The sequence below is a fragment of the Myotis daubentonii genome, chromosome 6 (assembly GCF_963259705.1).
Source record: "Myotis daubentonii chromosome 6, mMyoDau2.1, whole genome shotgun sequence".
Classification (NCBI taxonomy): domain Eukaryota; kingdom Metazoa; phylum Chordata; class Mammalia; order Chiroptera; family Vespertilionidae; genus Myotis; species Myotis daubentonii.
This window is the reverse complement of record NC_081845.1, coordinates 7,935,902-7,949,429: the sequence shown is the minus strand read 5'-3', so window position 1 is coordinate 7,949,429 and position 13,528 is coordinate 7,935,902. Positions and strand designations below refer to the sequence as shown.

Sequence of the window (13,528 nt, the reverse complement as noted above, 5' to 3'; positions counted from 1 at the left end):
TCCTCTCTGTCCCTTATTGTGTCTTGCAGGGAGATGGTGATGGCATTAAAAAATTGCAACCAAAATGTAAATAGTTTGTATCTACCTATTCTCACTTAACACTATGTTGTGGCCTTAATCTTCTAAAACACAAATGGAATAGAAAGCAGCAATACTGTTTGATCCACTTTGATATTAAGCTTCGCAAACTCAAAAATATGGTGTTATGACAGCACCACCTTGTGGCATGTTGTTTACATTGTCGGAAAGGGGGAATATCGGCAATCAGGGTCAGTTTATGAACTTAAGAAATGACTTTAATGGAGGAACTACCATTGTTTTCTGTTATATGCAGTCTTTGGGGCAAGTCCTCAAGCTGTGCGAATGGTTATGACAGATTTCCCAGCCACAGGCTATGAACATGCTCAACTCTGGGTACCAGATAACATTCCAGTGTGAACCTTGACTGAAGACGAGCCAGACCAAGTTAGTCTATGTGTGAGTAGTCCTGGAGAAGTCCTAATGATATTATTATTAACTAGTGGCCTGGTGCATGAATTCATGCACATTGAAAGGAAATTAATTAGAAGAAATATTTTAATCTCACTATTTGCCCTTTCTCTATAATAGAAGTGTCAGAGATGAAAGAAAATTATAAAATGTACATGAAAATAATATATAAATTGATCAATAAAAAACAATAACAATATAACAACAGATATTTTCCATGAAATTTTGTACTGCCAGGATCTTTGTTTATCATTAATTTTTAAAAATATGCCGGGTATTCTGGAAAATTTATTATCATTTGGACAAACTTTGCCTTTGCTGCAACACTGAGTATCCACCACAACTGTGTTCGATAATTGCATCCTCATTTACCTCATTTTCACGATGAAGGCAGTTCCTACCAGTATTGGTAGTACTTGTCGGTGAGTTCTTCAGACATACTCAGACGTGGCTTTCTTTCGGCTTCAGAGATACGTTGTGCCAATAGTTGTTCTTCAGACATTCTGTTGACAACGTGGCTTTTTTTCAGCCTCAGAGGTATGTTGTGCTAATAGTTGGTCTTCTGATACATTCTTTCGACGATGGGGCTTCTTTTGGCTTCAGAGGTACACTGTGGCAATAGCTGGTCTTCAGACATATTCTGTCCACAATTTTGGCTTCAGAATGTCAACAAAAACGTGACGTCATTACCCAGTGGCCACAGCCACCATTTGTGGGCTGGACTGGGCTGGGCTGTGGGCCGCCTTTTGCACCATGGCAGCGTTGGCTGCGATTTGGTTGGTTGTCACTCTGGGGTGGTGGCGGGGCCTGTGTCCCTCACGGGGGAAGCCGAGGGTTTACATAAAGGTGTGAACACCAAGGTTGGGATCATTGGAAGACATTTTAGAGGCTAACAGTCTGCTCTCTAACTCCCATAATTCCCATCCCTCTCATATGAAAACTAGACTTAGCCTCTCCCTAAACTCTTGAAAACCTCATTCCATTATGGCTTCAGCTCAAAATCGAGAATCTCACCACTTCAATCTGACCCTGGTATAGGTGGGGTTTTTGAGGTATGTTCTTGAAATACAATTCAAGTGTGGTTCCTTCCAAGCTAAGGACTTGTACACGAAAGGGGAAATTTATCTGTCTCCCAAACACCCGATTTACAATGGCTGCACAGGCAGAGTGTCCCAAGTTCAGGAACAAGTCAACGAGGCCCACTCTCATTATTTCTATTCACCATGGAGGTTCTAGCCAGGGCAATTTTAGACAATAACCCATTATAAAACCCCTTGGCCATGACACCATCACGCAGTCATGACCACAGACTGGTCACCAGGAGGCTGCGTGCATGGCGAGGCGCACGCGGGTGGGCAGGGACTTGACTCTGAGTCCCACTGGCGCTGGGGTTCTCGGTCTCGCTAGTTGGGCCTCTAGTATTAAACTAATGCAGCTGCTGTGAAGTTTGGCAGTTCCTCAAAAAAAATTAAACATAGAATTGCCATGCTATTCGGTAATTCACTCCTAGGCAAACCCAAAGTAATAAAAAACATATTCAGACAAACTTGTGTATGATTTTCATATAAGCATCATTCAAATGTCTACCAAAAAATGTGACATATCTGTGTAGTGGAATATCATTCAGTTACAAAAAGGAATACTTACACATGCTACAATGTGGATGACCCTTGAACACAGTATGTTAAGTGTATACTTTCACCTATGTAATATGTTCAGAATAGGTAACTATAGACAGAAAGTTGATTAGTGAATGCCAGAAGCTAGGGGTATTAGGGGATGGAATTACAGGGACTTACTGGGGGCAGTTGATAAAGAAGAAAAAGACATTTGGCACATAATAAATTCTCCATACTAAAAAAGATGAAATGTTTTTAGACATGCAAATGCTGAAAGACCAGCAAATCTGCATTCTAAAAAAAATTAAAGCCCTTCTACCAGGTAAGACATATAAATAAAAGTTCACAATATTTATTAAATTTGTGATAATTTTATTCATAACAGGGCAAAATTTATTTTTACATATATATACAAATTATTTTCTTCACATAAAAATAGAAATATTTATATATTTACAAAAATATTAAAACATACGAACTTTACAAATCAAAGCAAACAGGATTTCACAAAGGACACATGGAAATATACACACTGAAAAAGACATTAAAGAAATTGACAAAACATTTAAATTAAGAGTCCAGACTTGCTACTTCAAAAGACATTAATTTGGTAAGGCAAATAAAATGTCTCAGATACTAATAGATGGCAAACAAAATTTAGGTAAGATTGTGTAGGTAAAATTACATGTGCTTCTTTATTAAAACATTCAATCAATTTTATTTTATCTCTAAGACAAATATCAGGTGACAATTTTTTTTTCTTAAAATATTTAAATTTCCTGACTTATGCCGAGAACATTGAACTTTTTCACATTAAATTATAAAATATTTTAAGAGGTTTGCATCCTCCACTTAGAAGGCAGGCAGAGAAATCCCTTGCCGGATACTCAATTCAACATAAAATTGAAAATCACAATATTCTTAATTTTTTAAATTAAAACCTAACATTTTCTGACTAACCTTCATAATCAGCTATAACAGATATTAATAAGATATCACAATCGTCGTAAATTCTGCTTGCTTTTCTTAGTACCAGGCAGAGGAGCCATTTTACAACTGGCTTTTAGAGGCTTGCCATTCGAACAGTCTTTGGTGGTATGATAATTACACAGACATCTTGTACAATAATCAAACCCACAGCCTTCTCTGTTGCAGATTGCCCTCTGTAAATAGTAATCATATTTTGCAGGTGAATTACAGCGAATACAGGCTTTGAGGCTTTCATTCTTTTTCAATGTCTTGGCAACCTAGTAAGAAAATCCACAAAGAAATTTTAGTAAATACTGAATTGAACGTAACTTTGGAAAAACAAGAATGGCACCTCTGTACCCACCCCAATATGGCATAAAGAACCAATGTGACACATAAGAGAACTCCTCCATTCCGCAAAGGACCCGCGCCCTGATATTATCAATAAGTGAGAGAGATTATCAGCCGGTTCAGTAGTAATTTCCTAACGCTATTTTAAATATGTTCTTTTCCTTCATGAATGGCACTCACACATCAATGCCTGACTTAATAGGCACCTTTTCTGTGACATTTCCCTAGTATCACTCAGGAGTTGGCTGCACTTTTACCTCTAGTCTTGTTTTCTTAAAGTGCCTACTATATTACATACTATTTCTGTAATGTAGCTATTTTTTATTCTAGATTATAAGGCTATGAAGATTACTACCTGTTTTCCTATCTATGCAGTACCAGTAAGATAGCAGATGCTCAAAAAATGCTTTAGAATAAACTTACATTATTATCAGGCATCAGAGTAATAAAGAGAGAATACTAAATTTCATTACATAAAATTTGTATTTATTGACCAACAAATGAGGCCAACATTTTATTTCAAAACATATACTCTTTTAACTATGATTTTTAAGTTAAGTTTGCAAAATTATCCATGTGAGAACTTTTGTAATACACATTACCCAGTGATGTGAAGGTTTAATAGGAGGCCCTGAATTTCTGAAAAGTTGGCCCTGTTCTGCTTAGATACAGCAAAGAACTTGAAAATCAAGAGTCTCCATTATTTTCTTAGTATTTCTTAATTAGATTTCAACATTACTAAACTGTCTAACAATGCCAAATGTATATTATTTTTTATCACAGAAAGGCATCTCGGTACTTTCCCAATATATTAGTTGAGTTATGAAATGGTTTCTTAATTTCTAACACTTTTGGGAGTAGAATGAAGGGTACAGAAGATTAGACCTCCATTAATAGTTCTAATTATGCAATGATTAAATTTAAAGTTCTCCCTTTCTTACTCTAAACCAGCGGTTCTCGACCTGTGGGGCGTGACCCCTTCGGGGGTCAAACAACCCTTTCACAGGGGTCGCCTAAGACCATTGGAAAACATATATAATTACATATTGTTTTTGTGATTAATCACTATGCTTTAATTATGTTCAATTTGTAACAATGAAATTGGGGGTCACCACAACATGAGGAAATGTATTAAAGGGTTGTGGCATTAGGAAAGTTGAGAACCACTGCTCTAAAATCCTCTTAACAATAAATACCCCATATGACTCTAATTTATCAATAAACAAAAAAATTACCTCAGAGAATTCATTGTGCCAACTATAAGTAGAACCTTTCTGATCAGCTGGATCAGATAACTTGTCTTGAGCATCATTTTTGAGGGGAGTCTGGGCTGCTGATTTTTGAACAGAAGCTAATGCAGTTCTAAACATACCATATTCTCTGGTTAAAGCATGTGATGAAAACTTAATGTTCTTTTCCTAATTAAAAAAAAAAAAAATTAATAGGATTTCAATTTACCTACACATGCTTAAAAAAAAACAGCCACACAAAAGTATTCACATAAACATTTAAAGGCTAATAACTAAATTATCGACAGAAATTACAAACCAAAATGTGAGCATTTGACATGCTTAGTCTATATAGCATTGAATACACGATTTCTAAAGTTCTGCCAGAACAGTAATTCTTCCTACCAACAGCAGAGGGCAATAGTCATGCTTAAGTGTCACCGTAGTGTCATGAAGATTCAATACCACCTTTTAGATTAGAAAATTTTCCATTAACACCAGCTTATTGATAAAGAAATTAAACTTGGAGAATGAAAGCAATACTAACCTAGAGCAACACAACTAATAAGTAGCAGCACCAAAATTTGGACCTAAGTTTGCCCCACTCTTCAGCCTGAAATATATATTGATCTTGAAGTATTTTTAAAAATTTATTTTTATTGTTAAGTATTATATGTGTTGATCTTGAAGAATTTTTGAAAGTAAATTAATTCTCTTCTATATTAAGAATCTTCAGTATATAAATAATTTACTATATATCTGGTAACTAAAAAAATACACACAAAATGGCAATCTATATTAGCTGTATGATCAACACACACTGAGAACTAAGTAATTTTCCCTTTGGACATTCCATTTTTAGGACTAAACAACTGACGTGGGATTCCTTACCCTTTCCATATAAATTTTATAATGAGTTCTAGTAAAGATTGAATTGCTTTTTGAATGTAACAGATTTCCAGATAACCTGTTTTCTTTTCTAATTTCCCCCTTCTATTTCTAATGGTAAAGATCACTAGCTACTGTATATTAAACTGAAAACATCAACTGCAAAGACTTACAGTAACTCTTTGTATTGCTTTATTGTACAACTGCAATGCTCGCTTATCATCTTCTAGAATCTTCTTCCAAGTTATGCTCACTTTAGACACACTGGAAAAACAAATGATTATGAAATACACAATTAAAGCATCACAAAGAGCTCAGATGAATATACTATGGAAACATTAACGTGCAAAAAAGAAATTCTTATTAGCACTGTTTCTTAAATTTAACTTTACATTATTAGAATTGCCCAGGGCACTTAAGATTTAAGGATACCTCATGCTTAGCATTTGGGTTTAATTGGTCTAAAATGGGGGACAGAGTTCTGTATTTTTAAAAAAGTTCCCTATCAAGTAATTCTATGTGCATCCAGGCTTAGAAACTACTGATTTATATTTCACTAGAGGCCCAGTGCACAAATTCGTGCATCGGTGGGGTCCCTGGACCTAACCTTTGGGATCAGGCCAAAACTGGCTCTCCAACATCCCGAGGAGTCTCGGATTGCAAGAGGGCACAGGCCAAGGGACCCCACGGATGCATGACTGGGGCTGGGGAGATTGGCCAGCCGGGGAGGGGCCACGGGAGGGCTCCAGGGTGTCAGGCCTGTCTCACTCAGTCCCAATCTGCCGGATCCCAGCAGAAAGCTAACCTACCAGTTGGAGCATCTTCCCCCTGGTGGTCACTTCATGTCATAGTGACTGGTTGACCAGTCAACTGTCTGCCTCCTGGTGGTCATAGCATGTCATAGCGAGCAGTTGAGCGGCCTTAGCAAGTATTAGCATATTACGCTTTGATTGGTTGAACGACCGACTGGTCGACTGGACACTTAGCATATTAGGCTTTTATTATATAGGATTTTTTTTCACATTATCTGCAAACATCAAGTAAGTAGCCACTGCTTACTATTTGTTAGCTATCTGGTAAAAGTTGTAGACAGATTTTAAAGTGCTTAAGGACACACGGTTATTAGTAGAAATCAACTTGTGATGTTGATTATCCCTTAAGAAGCTAGCCAATAATAAAAATCAATATTTACTTATCTGTTTTGCTTTAGCTACATGTTTTATAAAGACCAGTGTAAAAAAATTGCAGAGTACTTCTGAACACTTAAATGGCCTAAAAGACCAGAAATCATTTCATATTTCAACTGCGATAAGTCACAATGCTTATTACACCTATACACTAGAACTAGACATTGTCTTATACTTAAGCCAGAAAGATGTAGCTTACATAACAGAAATTTCAGAACCCAGAGAAAAAGATCCCAATCCAACAAAAATAATTTGCATTAGTGTATTATACGAATACTCAGAGCAACAATACTTACTTGATTAAGTCCATATCGCTGAGCTGTGTTAAAATATTTGCTAAGAGATGTCTGAGTCCCCTTCGAAAGAGTTCACTGAGAATATCTACATATTCTAGGCCCATTTTTCTGCCAATTATATTCTGTAGTCGAAAACCTACATCATACTCCTTTAGCTTCTCCCAATCTATTTTATGATTCCGTCTGGCACTCTTTTTTAATGTTGAACAAACAACTTTTGCAAAATGAAGAGCTGGCATCAAGTTTTTGTTGGGATATTGGCCTGGGCTTTGAGTCTGAGGTAGACAAGACTGTGGACTGTCATTGCAATTTTCTTCCAGGGAAAGGCTAGCCTCTTCCTGTTCATCCAGGACACTCTTTTGGGAAAATGAAAAATAGCCACTGTCTTCATAAGGTCCATTGGTTTCTAGTTCTTCTATTTCATTTGATCTATTAAGTGTTGGTTGCACATGTTGATTTTCCTTGTTATGCAAAGGTTTGTTCTCAGTTTCAAGTTCTACAATCCTGGGGCTCACAATGGGTGACCCGATATCTGATAGCCTTTCATAGTCTTTAATGCAGTCTTTATTAGAACTTTCCAAACATGCAGAAGTGTAGGAACCTAGCCTTCCACTGTCATCCGGTTTTATCAGCTTAATTCCAGAATGAACATGGTTATAGTTAAAATCATACTTCATTTTGATAGAAAGAACAGACGTTTCTTTGCAACCTATGAAAAGAACATAACATATTTACTTCTTAATAACAAAATTTCAACATATCCTTACTATTTAAAATGGGATATAATATTTAATTACTTTGCATCTCTTAGCTCTGTGTATTGCCTAAGTGGCTGTGAAGTTATCAAAGTTTAATTATGGAAATGTGACAATATGAGGAAATATTATTTTATATATACATATCTTATTCTTAAAAGGGTACTTCAAAACAGATTGCTCTTAGACCTGTATAGCTAACTACATTTGACTTTTAGAATCTATATTGACTGAGTAAAAAATAGTGAAAGAGGGACTATTTAACAGATATCTGTGCTTATGGAAAAAATAAGGAGATGTGAGACATCAAAAGTGGGGGTCTCAGGTCAGAGATACCCTAAGTAATCAAACACTTCTAGAATCAGTGTTTATACCATGGATTTGAAATGACACTAGTCAGCTTTACTTAAGCATAACTCAAAAAAGCCAACACTTGTACCATCAGCCAAAGGCCTTAGAAATCAGTTAAAAGTATCTTTAAATCAGGCCTTCTCAGAGTTGTACACTACTGACCTTTGGACAAGATAATTCATCATTGTTGAGGGCTGTCCCATGCATTGTAGGATACTTAGCAGCTTTTACCCATCTGATGCCATTCACAGCCCCTACCCCTTAGGTAGGATAATGAAAACTGTCTCGTCACCAGTTATTGCCAAATGTTGGGAATGGTGGGAAGGCGGTGGCAGCAAAGTCTCCCCCATTATCCGGTTGAGAACCACTGCTTGAAATGATTAGGATTTTGTAGGCAATAGAGGCTGGAAAGGGCACTCGGATAGTGTGAGCAAGGGCGCTATGTTGGGAAGGAAGGTAGTAATGGGTTCAGAAAAACTGCTTAACATTATTGAGGGCACAGTGAACAAAGAGCATATGCTTCACCTTTACTTCCCATCTACTCTCCCCAATCGTAAGTACCTAACAACTTATCCTATAAGTAAATGAATATACCAGTCAGTATGTTTAATCTACACCAAATATTGGTAAGATCGTTATAACAATTTTACCATTTTTATTTAGAGCAAAACCTTTAAGTTAAAGCACCAAAGGACATGCTGATAGAGAGTAACATTGTAGGTAGGGACTCTTTAAATTCCAAATGATTAACGCACTGGAAGACATAGTATGTGCTCTAGGACCCCATAAACCTTGTATTCAATCCTAAAATTTAGATTTAAGCTAAGAGTTTGGGACATAAGTAAATAAAGAGTATACACGTCTTACCCCCCCCCCCCCCATTAACCCTAACTTGAATGGATTATTCTGAGTGCTTCTCTTCCACCCAGAAAAAGTAAAATATTCCAAGAGAGATATTTTTGTCTCAAGTAAAAAATTAAGTATAATTTACACATGGCCGTATTTAATCTGTAGAAGTCACCTATAAAGACAGTTTTTACTTTGTTTAGCTGCCTAAAGGGAAGAGGCCTAAAATTGTACTTCAGAAACTCTTATTTCACTCTTTCCAAAGGCATTGTTCTTCTGATTGTCTTCAGAACCCAGTAACTGGGATTGTTCCAGCTTTGCCACTGTAAGTTCATGTCCATTCGACACACTTCCACTGTTTTTGTTTTTGTACCTTTCCTTACTTTCTAGACTTAGAATCCGTTATTTCTCCAAGAAGCTCTAGTTCATTTTATTGGTTCCAGAATCTAGATGCTAGTTGTAGATTTAGTTTTAAAATGTAAAACTATGTAATATACTTTAACAATACTACAAAATAAAAAGTACCACTTTTATGTGAAAGGAACCTGAAAGCAGACTTTGTAAAAAGCTAATTCCTGGTTTTTCAACTAGTTCAGTGCTTTCCAATGACCAAGCCAAATATCCCTAAATATGGGGAAATATATGTATTTGTATAATTGATTTGCATATTCAGAAAGGAGAAAAATATCACAAGGTTTCATGACCTCTTGAAATCAGATGGATGAGGTTCAAAGTCTAGTTCTGACACTTCGTTCATTCATCCAATCCTACTTAGTGACTTGGTGTGGAGAGGAATCTTTTGGAGGTGACATTCTGAGATCTGAAAGCCTTGTGAAGATCTGAGTTACAGACAGAGGTAAGTACTAGAAGCAAGGACAAGTGTTGAGTATTCAAGGAATAGAAAGTTCTGTAAGACTGCAACTTAGTGAGCTAGGTGGTTGAAAAGTAAGGTTGGAGAAGCAGAATGATTTGTAGGATTTTTAGGGTAGGATGAATTATATTCATTGTGTAATAAAGAGCCTTTGAAAGGTTCTAAGTAGAAACATTTTGGTTTACATTTTTTAAAAATAATGGCAGTTGCCTTGGCTGGGTGGCTTAGTTGATTGGAGTGTCACCCCATACACCTAAAGGTTGTGGGTTCGATTCCCAATCAGGGTACATACCTAGGTTATGGGTTCAATCCCTGGTCAGGTGGGAACAGGAGGCACCAATGGATGTTTCTCTCTCTCTCTAAAATCAAATTCTCAGATGAGGATAAAAAAAAGGTAAAGAATCATGGCAGCTGTGGAAAATGGATTGTAGGAAGGTACAAGTGGCAGCAGGGAGGCTAGTTAGAAATGTGTATCAGAAAATTTCAGAGTTGGGTACTTGAGACTGGATGGCCATAGTGGAAATGAAGATAAATGAACAGATATGAGATCTATTGAGGAGGGTAAGTCAACAGAGCTTGCTGATGTGTTAGATGTGGACAATGAAGGAAACTGGAGTAAAAAATACCCCAGGGTTCAAAGTTTTAAGATCTAAGCTATAAAGTGTCATTTGTCAAGTTGGAGAAAACTAAGGAAGTTAACTCTTTCCTCATCTATAAAACAGGGGTGAGAAAATAAAACTGAACTAAACTTATGACACAGTCCCTGTCACATGTGGTCAAATCAACAGAATCTACATAAGTCTAATTACCACATTATTCTAAGTCAAATCCCTTCATACCCTTCCTACTGTACATCGTGAACATTTTATAAGTAGCAAAATTTACCCCAGACAGATAGATGTATGCATTTCAGATTATATATTTGTCCTAAGAATGAGCTCCAGTTTCAAATGAAAATCTTTGCTCAGCCTTTTGACTAGCTTTTGCAACCTAGAACATTCAATTAGTCTTTCATTTTCTCTAAAACGGAGCTATTAATATCTACCTCCTGGAGTTGGTAGATTCAACATACTGCATTTTTTACACCTTTCATTTAGAGTACAATCATGAAAAAGACATTATTAGTTAACTTTCAAAAGGTAACCTATTTAACTTTTCACTATAGATCTGACACTCCTTATTAGTTAAAAATCTTTGCAGCTATTCCAATGTTAAATAACTAAGTTCTACAATCTCCAGTACCCGTAAGACAGCCACCATGTGCCCAACGCTAGGCCTGGCTGTTCCAAAATTTAAGAGAGGCCCAAACCTTGCTACCATTACCTGCCTATCAGCCATAATCCCAAAGAGAAAATTAAAAAAATGTTGGAACTCAATAAATTTTAAAATTTCATTTCCCCGAATTTATAAACAGGAAAAGAATTCAAGAGGATTGCAAACATTCTCTTTAGGAGTAAGATGGTAAAGAGACAATTGCAATTTAACAACCAAAAAACTTAAAGCCATCAAACTTCAGCATTTCACAAGGGAGCCATCTGATCTGTAAAAATTAAGTATTCCCCGCCCCCCCTCCTATTCCAGATTCCTTTTCTAGAGAAATGGGCATCTTCCAGAGATCACCAAATATCACACTATCAAATTGCTACTTAAAAAACGTTGGTAATTTCTAAGTTAAAATAGTGCATTTCCATCTCTTTTAAAGACAGCAACAAAGAGAATAAAAACAAGCGTTTATCTGGGCGCCTTCCATTCTATCCAAGTTTGGAATAAAAAACTAGTGTTTCAGGAGTACAGATTTAAAAAAAACCCCACAACTCTTCAGTTCTCACAAAATCAGCTCAAAATGGCCAAATCCATGGTTTTGTGCTAAAAACTAGTGTGATTTTTTTTTCCCTCCTCCTCTCCCTTTGATTCTGGGCCTTGAGACTGAGTTACTGGGTAAAGGAAAAAAAAGAGAGAAATTGAACATTTTTGCTTGGACACCCCTGGAGAACTTGGTTCCATGAGGGGGGTCCCTGTATTTGGCGGGAGTGGGTGGTGGAGACCCCGGAGATGCTGGGGGGCGGCGGGGGCCCCGAGGGCGCGGGCCAGTGGTGGTGGAGGCGGGAGATAACCGCGAGCAGGATCTCCCGCGCCCGCCAGCAAGGCTGAGGTGGCCCAACCCGGGGAGCCTGACCCGGGATCCGGGGGTGCGGGCCCTACGTGGAAAGGGGGCTCGAGGAGTGGGGGTCAGGCACCCGGGCAGACACCTGGCCAGGCCCCGGGGGCCGCCCCGCGGAGCCCGAGCCCCTGGGGCGGTGGGGGAGGGGAGGGGCATTTGGCGCCCATTCCGGCCGGGTGGGGAGGCACAGCATCCAGGGGCAGAAGGGCGCCCCTGGAGGCCGCCACCCGCATCGCCCTCGGAGCTGGCGTCCAGGCTCGGCGCGGCGGGCAGGGCCCGGGCCCGCCATCCCACCTCGGCACATCTGGCTTCCCTTCCCGGATCGCCGCATTCTTCCTCCTGGTCCCAGGGACCCCCGCCGGCGCCCGCCCGGGGTCCAAGCGTGGGGCCACACAGTCGGATTCCCGGATGGGATCCCCTCACCCCTTGGCATGCACCTCTCCTGGAGCCCGCACCCCTTCTGGAACCCGCACCCCTTCTGGAACCCGCACCCCTCCTGGAGCCCGCACCCCCGCTCCCTTCACTCACTATTCAAGGAGCCAGGGCGCCTGGGAGCTGTCACGGCGCTGCAGCAGCAGGAGCTGGAGCGGGAGCTGGAGCTGGAGCTGGAGGGGGAACAGCTGCAGGCGCGCCGGCTCATGGCAGTGGCAGCCGGGTCCTCCTCAGGTGCGCGACCTGCCACCACGCGAGGAGCGGGATGCAGCCGCACCGAGCTCTTATCTCCTAAAAGGCGCCAGCTGGTACTTTTAAAATCTTTGAATTTGGTGCCCAAATTCGCACAGCCCAATGAGACGCGCCGCTTGCACGCGCGTCCCAATGGGAAGGCGATGGGCGGGGCCGCCCTCACCCAAGTCCAATGGAAGGCCGCCGAGGCGGGGCCAGCCGCGAGGCGGACCCGCCCTCCTCCCGGCCGGCTCCCCGCGCCCGGAAGGATGCTGAGATCGGGGGCGGGGCCGGGGCGGGGCCTCGGAGCGCGGGGAGGCCGCGGCCCAGCCACACGTGGAGGGAGCCTACCACGCATGCGCCCACGCGCCCAGGCGCCCTCGGCGGTGGGAGCCGGCCTCCGGCGAGTCCTGGTCTCATCCCGATGGCAGCGCCGGCTCCTCTCTGAAGATCTCCGATGGGGACACAGGGTAGCCGGCTCTCTCTGGCCATTCTCCTGTGCGGGAGGTCGGTGAGCGGCGCCTCTGGTCGTCCGGGAACGCAGACTTTCCGGAAGACGAGCCCTTCCCCCAGCCCTCCTCAGCCCGCCTCTCTAGGATTTGGGCGCGCTCCACTCTCCCTCCTGCCTTCGCCCCGCCTCCGGCCCAGCGCTGGTGCGCAGGCGCTTTGGCGGGCGATGGCTGCGGAGTTGGCGGGTTGACGCCTGCGCGCTGGGGGCCCTCGCGCTTCTCAGAGGGAAGGAGAGGGACGTGCGCCAGGGGGCGGGTCCTCGGGGCGCGCGCACCTGGTCCCGCCGGCGCGGCGGCGCGAGGCTGGGGCCGGGACCTCCTTCCTGGGTCCTTCCGGCCGGTGT

The 13,528-nt window shown here is 41.0% G+C and overlaps 1 protein-coding gene across 1 annotated transcript; it reads right to left on the bottom strand.

Moving 5' to 3' along the window:
- Positions 1-757: 757 nt before the first annotated feature.
- On the bottom strand, positions 758-13,528 carry FBXO5 (F-box protein 5). Its single transcript, XM_059700002.1, has 5 exons — positions 12,541-13,528; positions 7,029-7,737; positions 5,719-5,809; positions 4,664-4,846; positions 758-3,355 (listed from the first exon to the last, which is right to left on the bottom strand). Exons 1-5 carry the CDS (start codon positions 13,031-13,033, stop codon positions 3,104-3,106), a joined length of 1,728 nt encoding a protein of 575 aa, XP_059555985.1. The 5' UTR covers positions 13,034-13,528; the 3' UTR covers positions 758-3,103.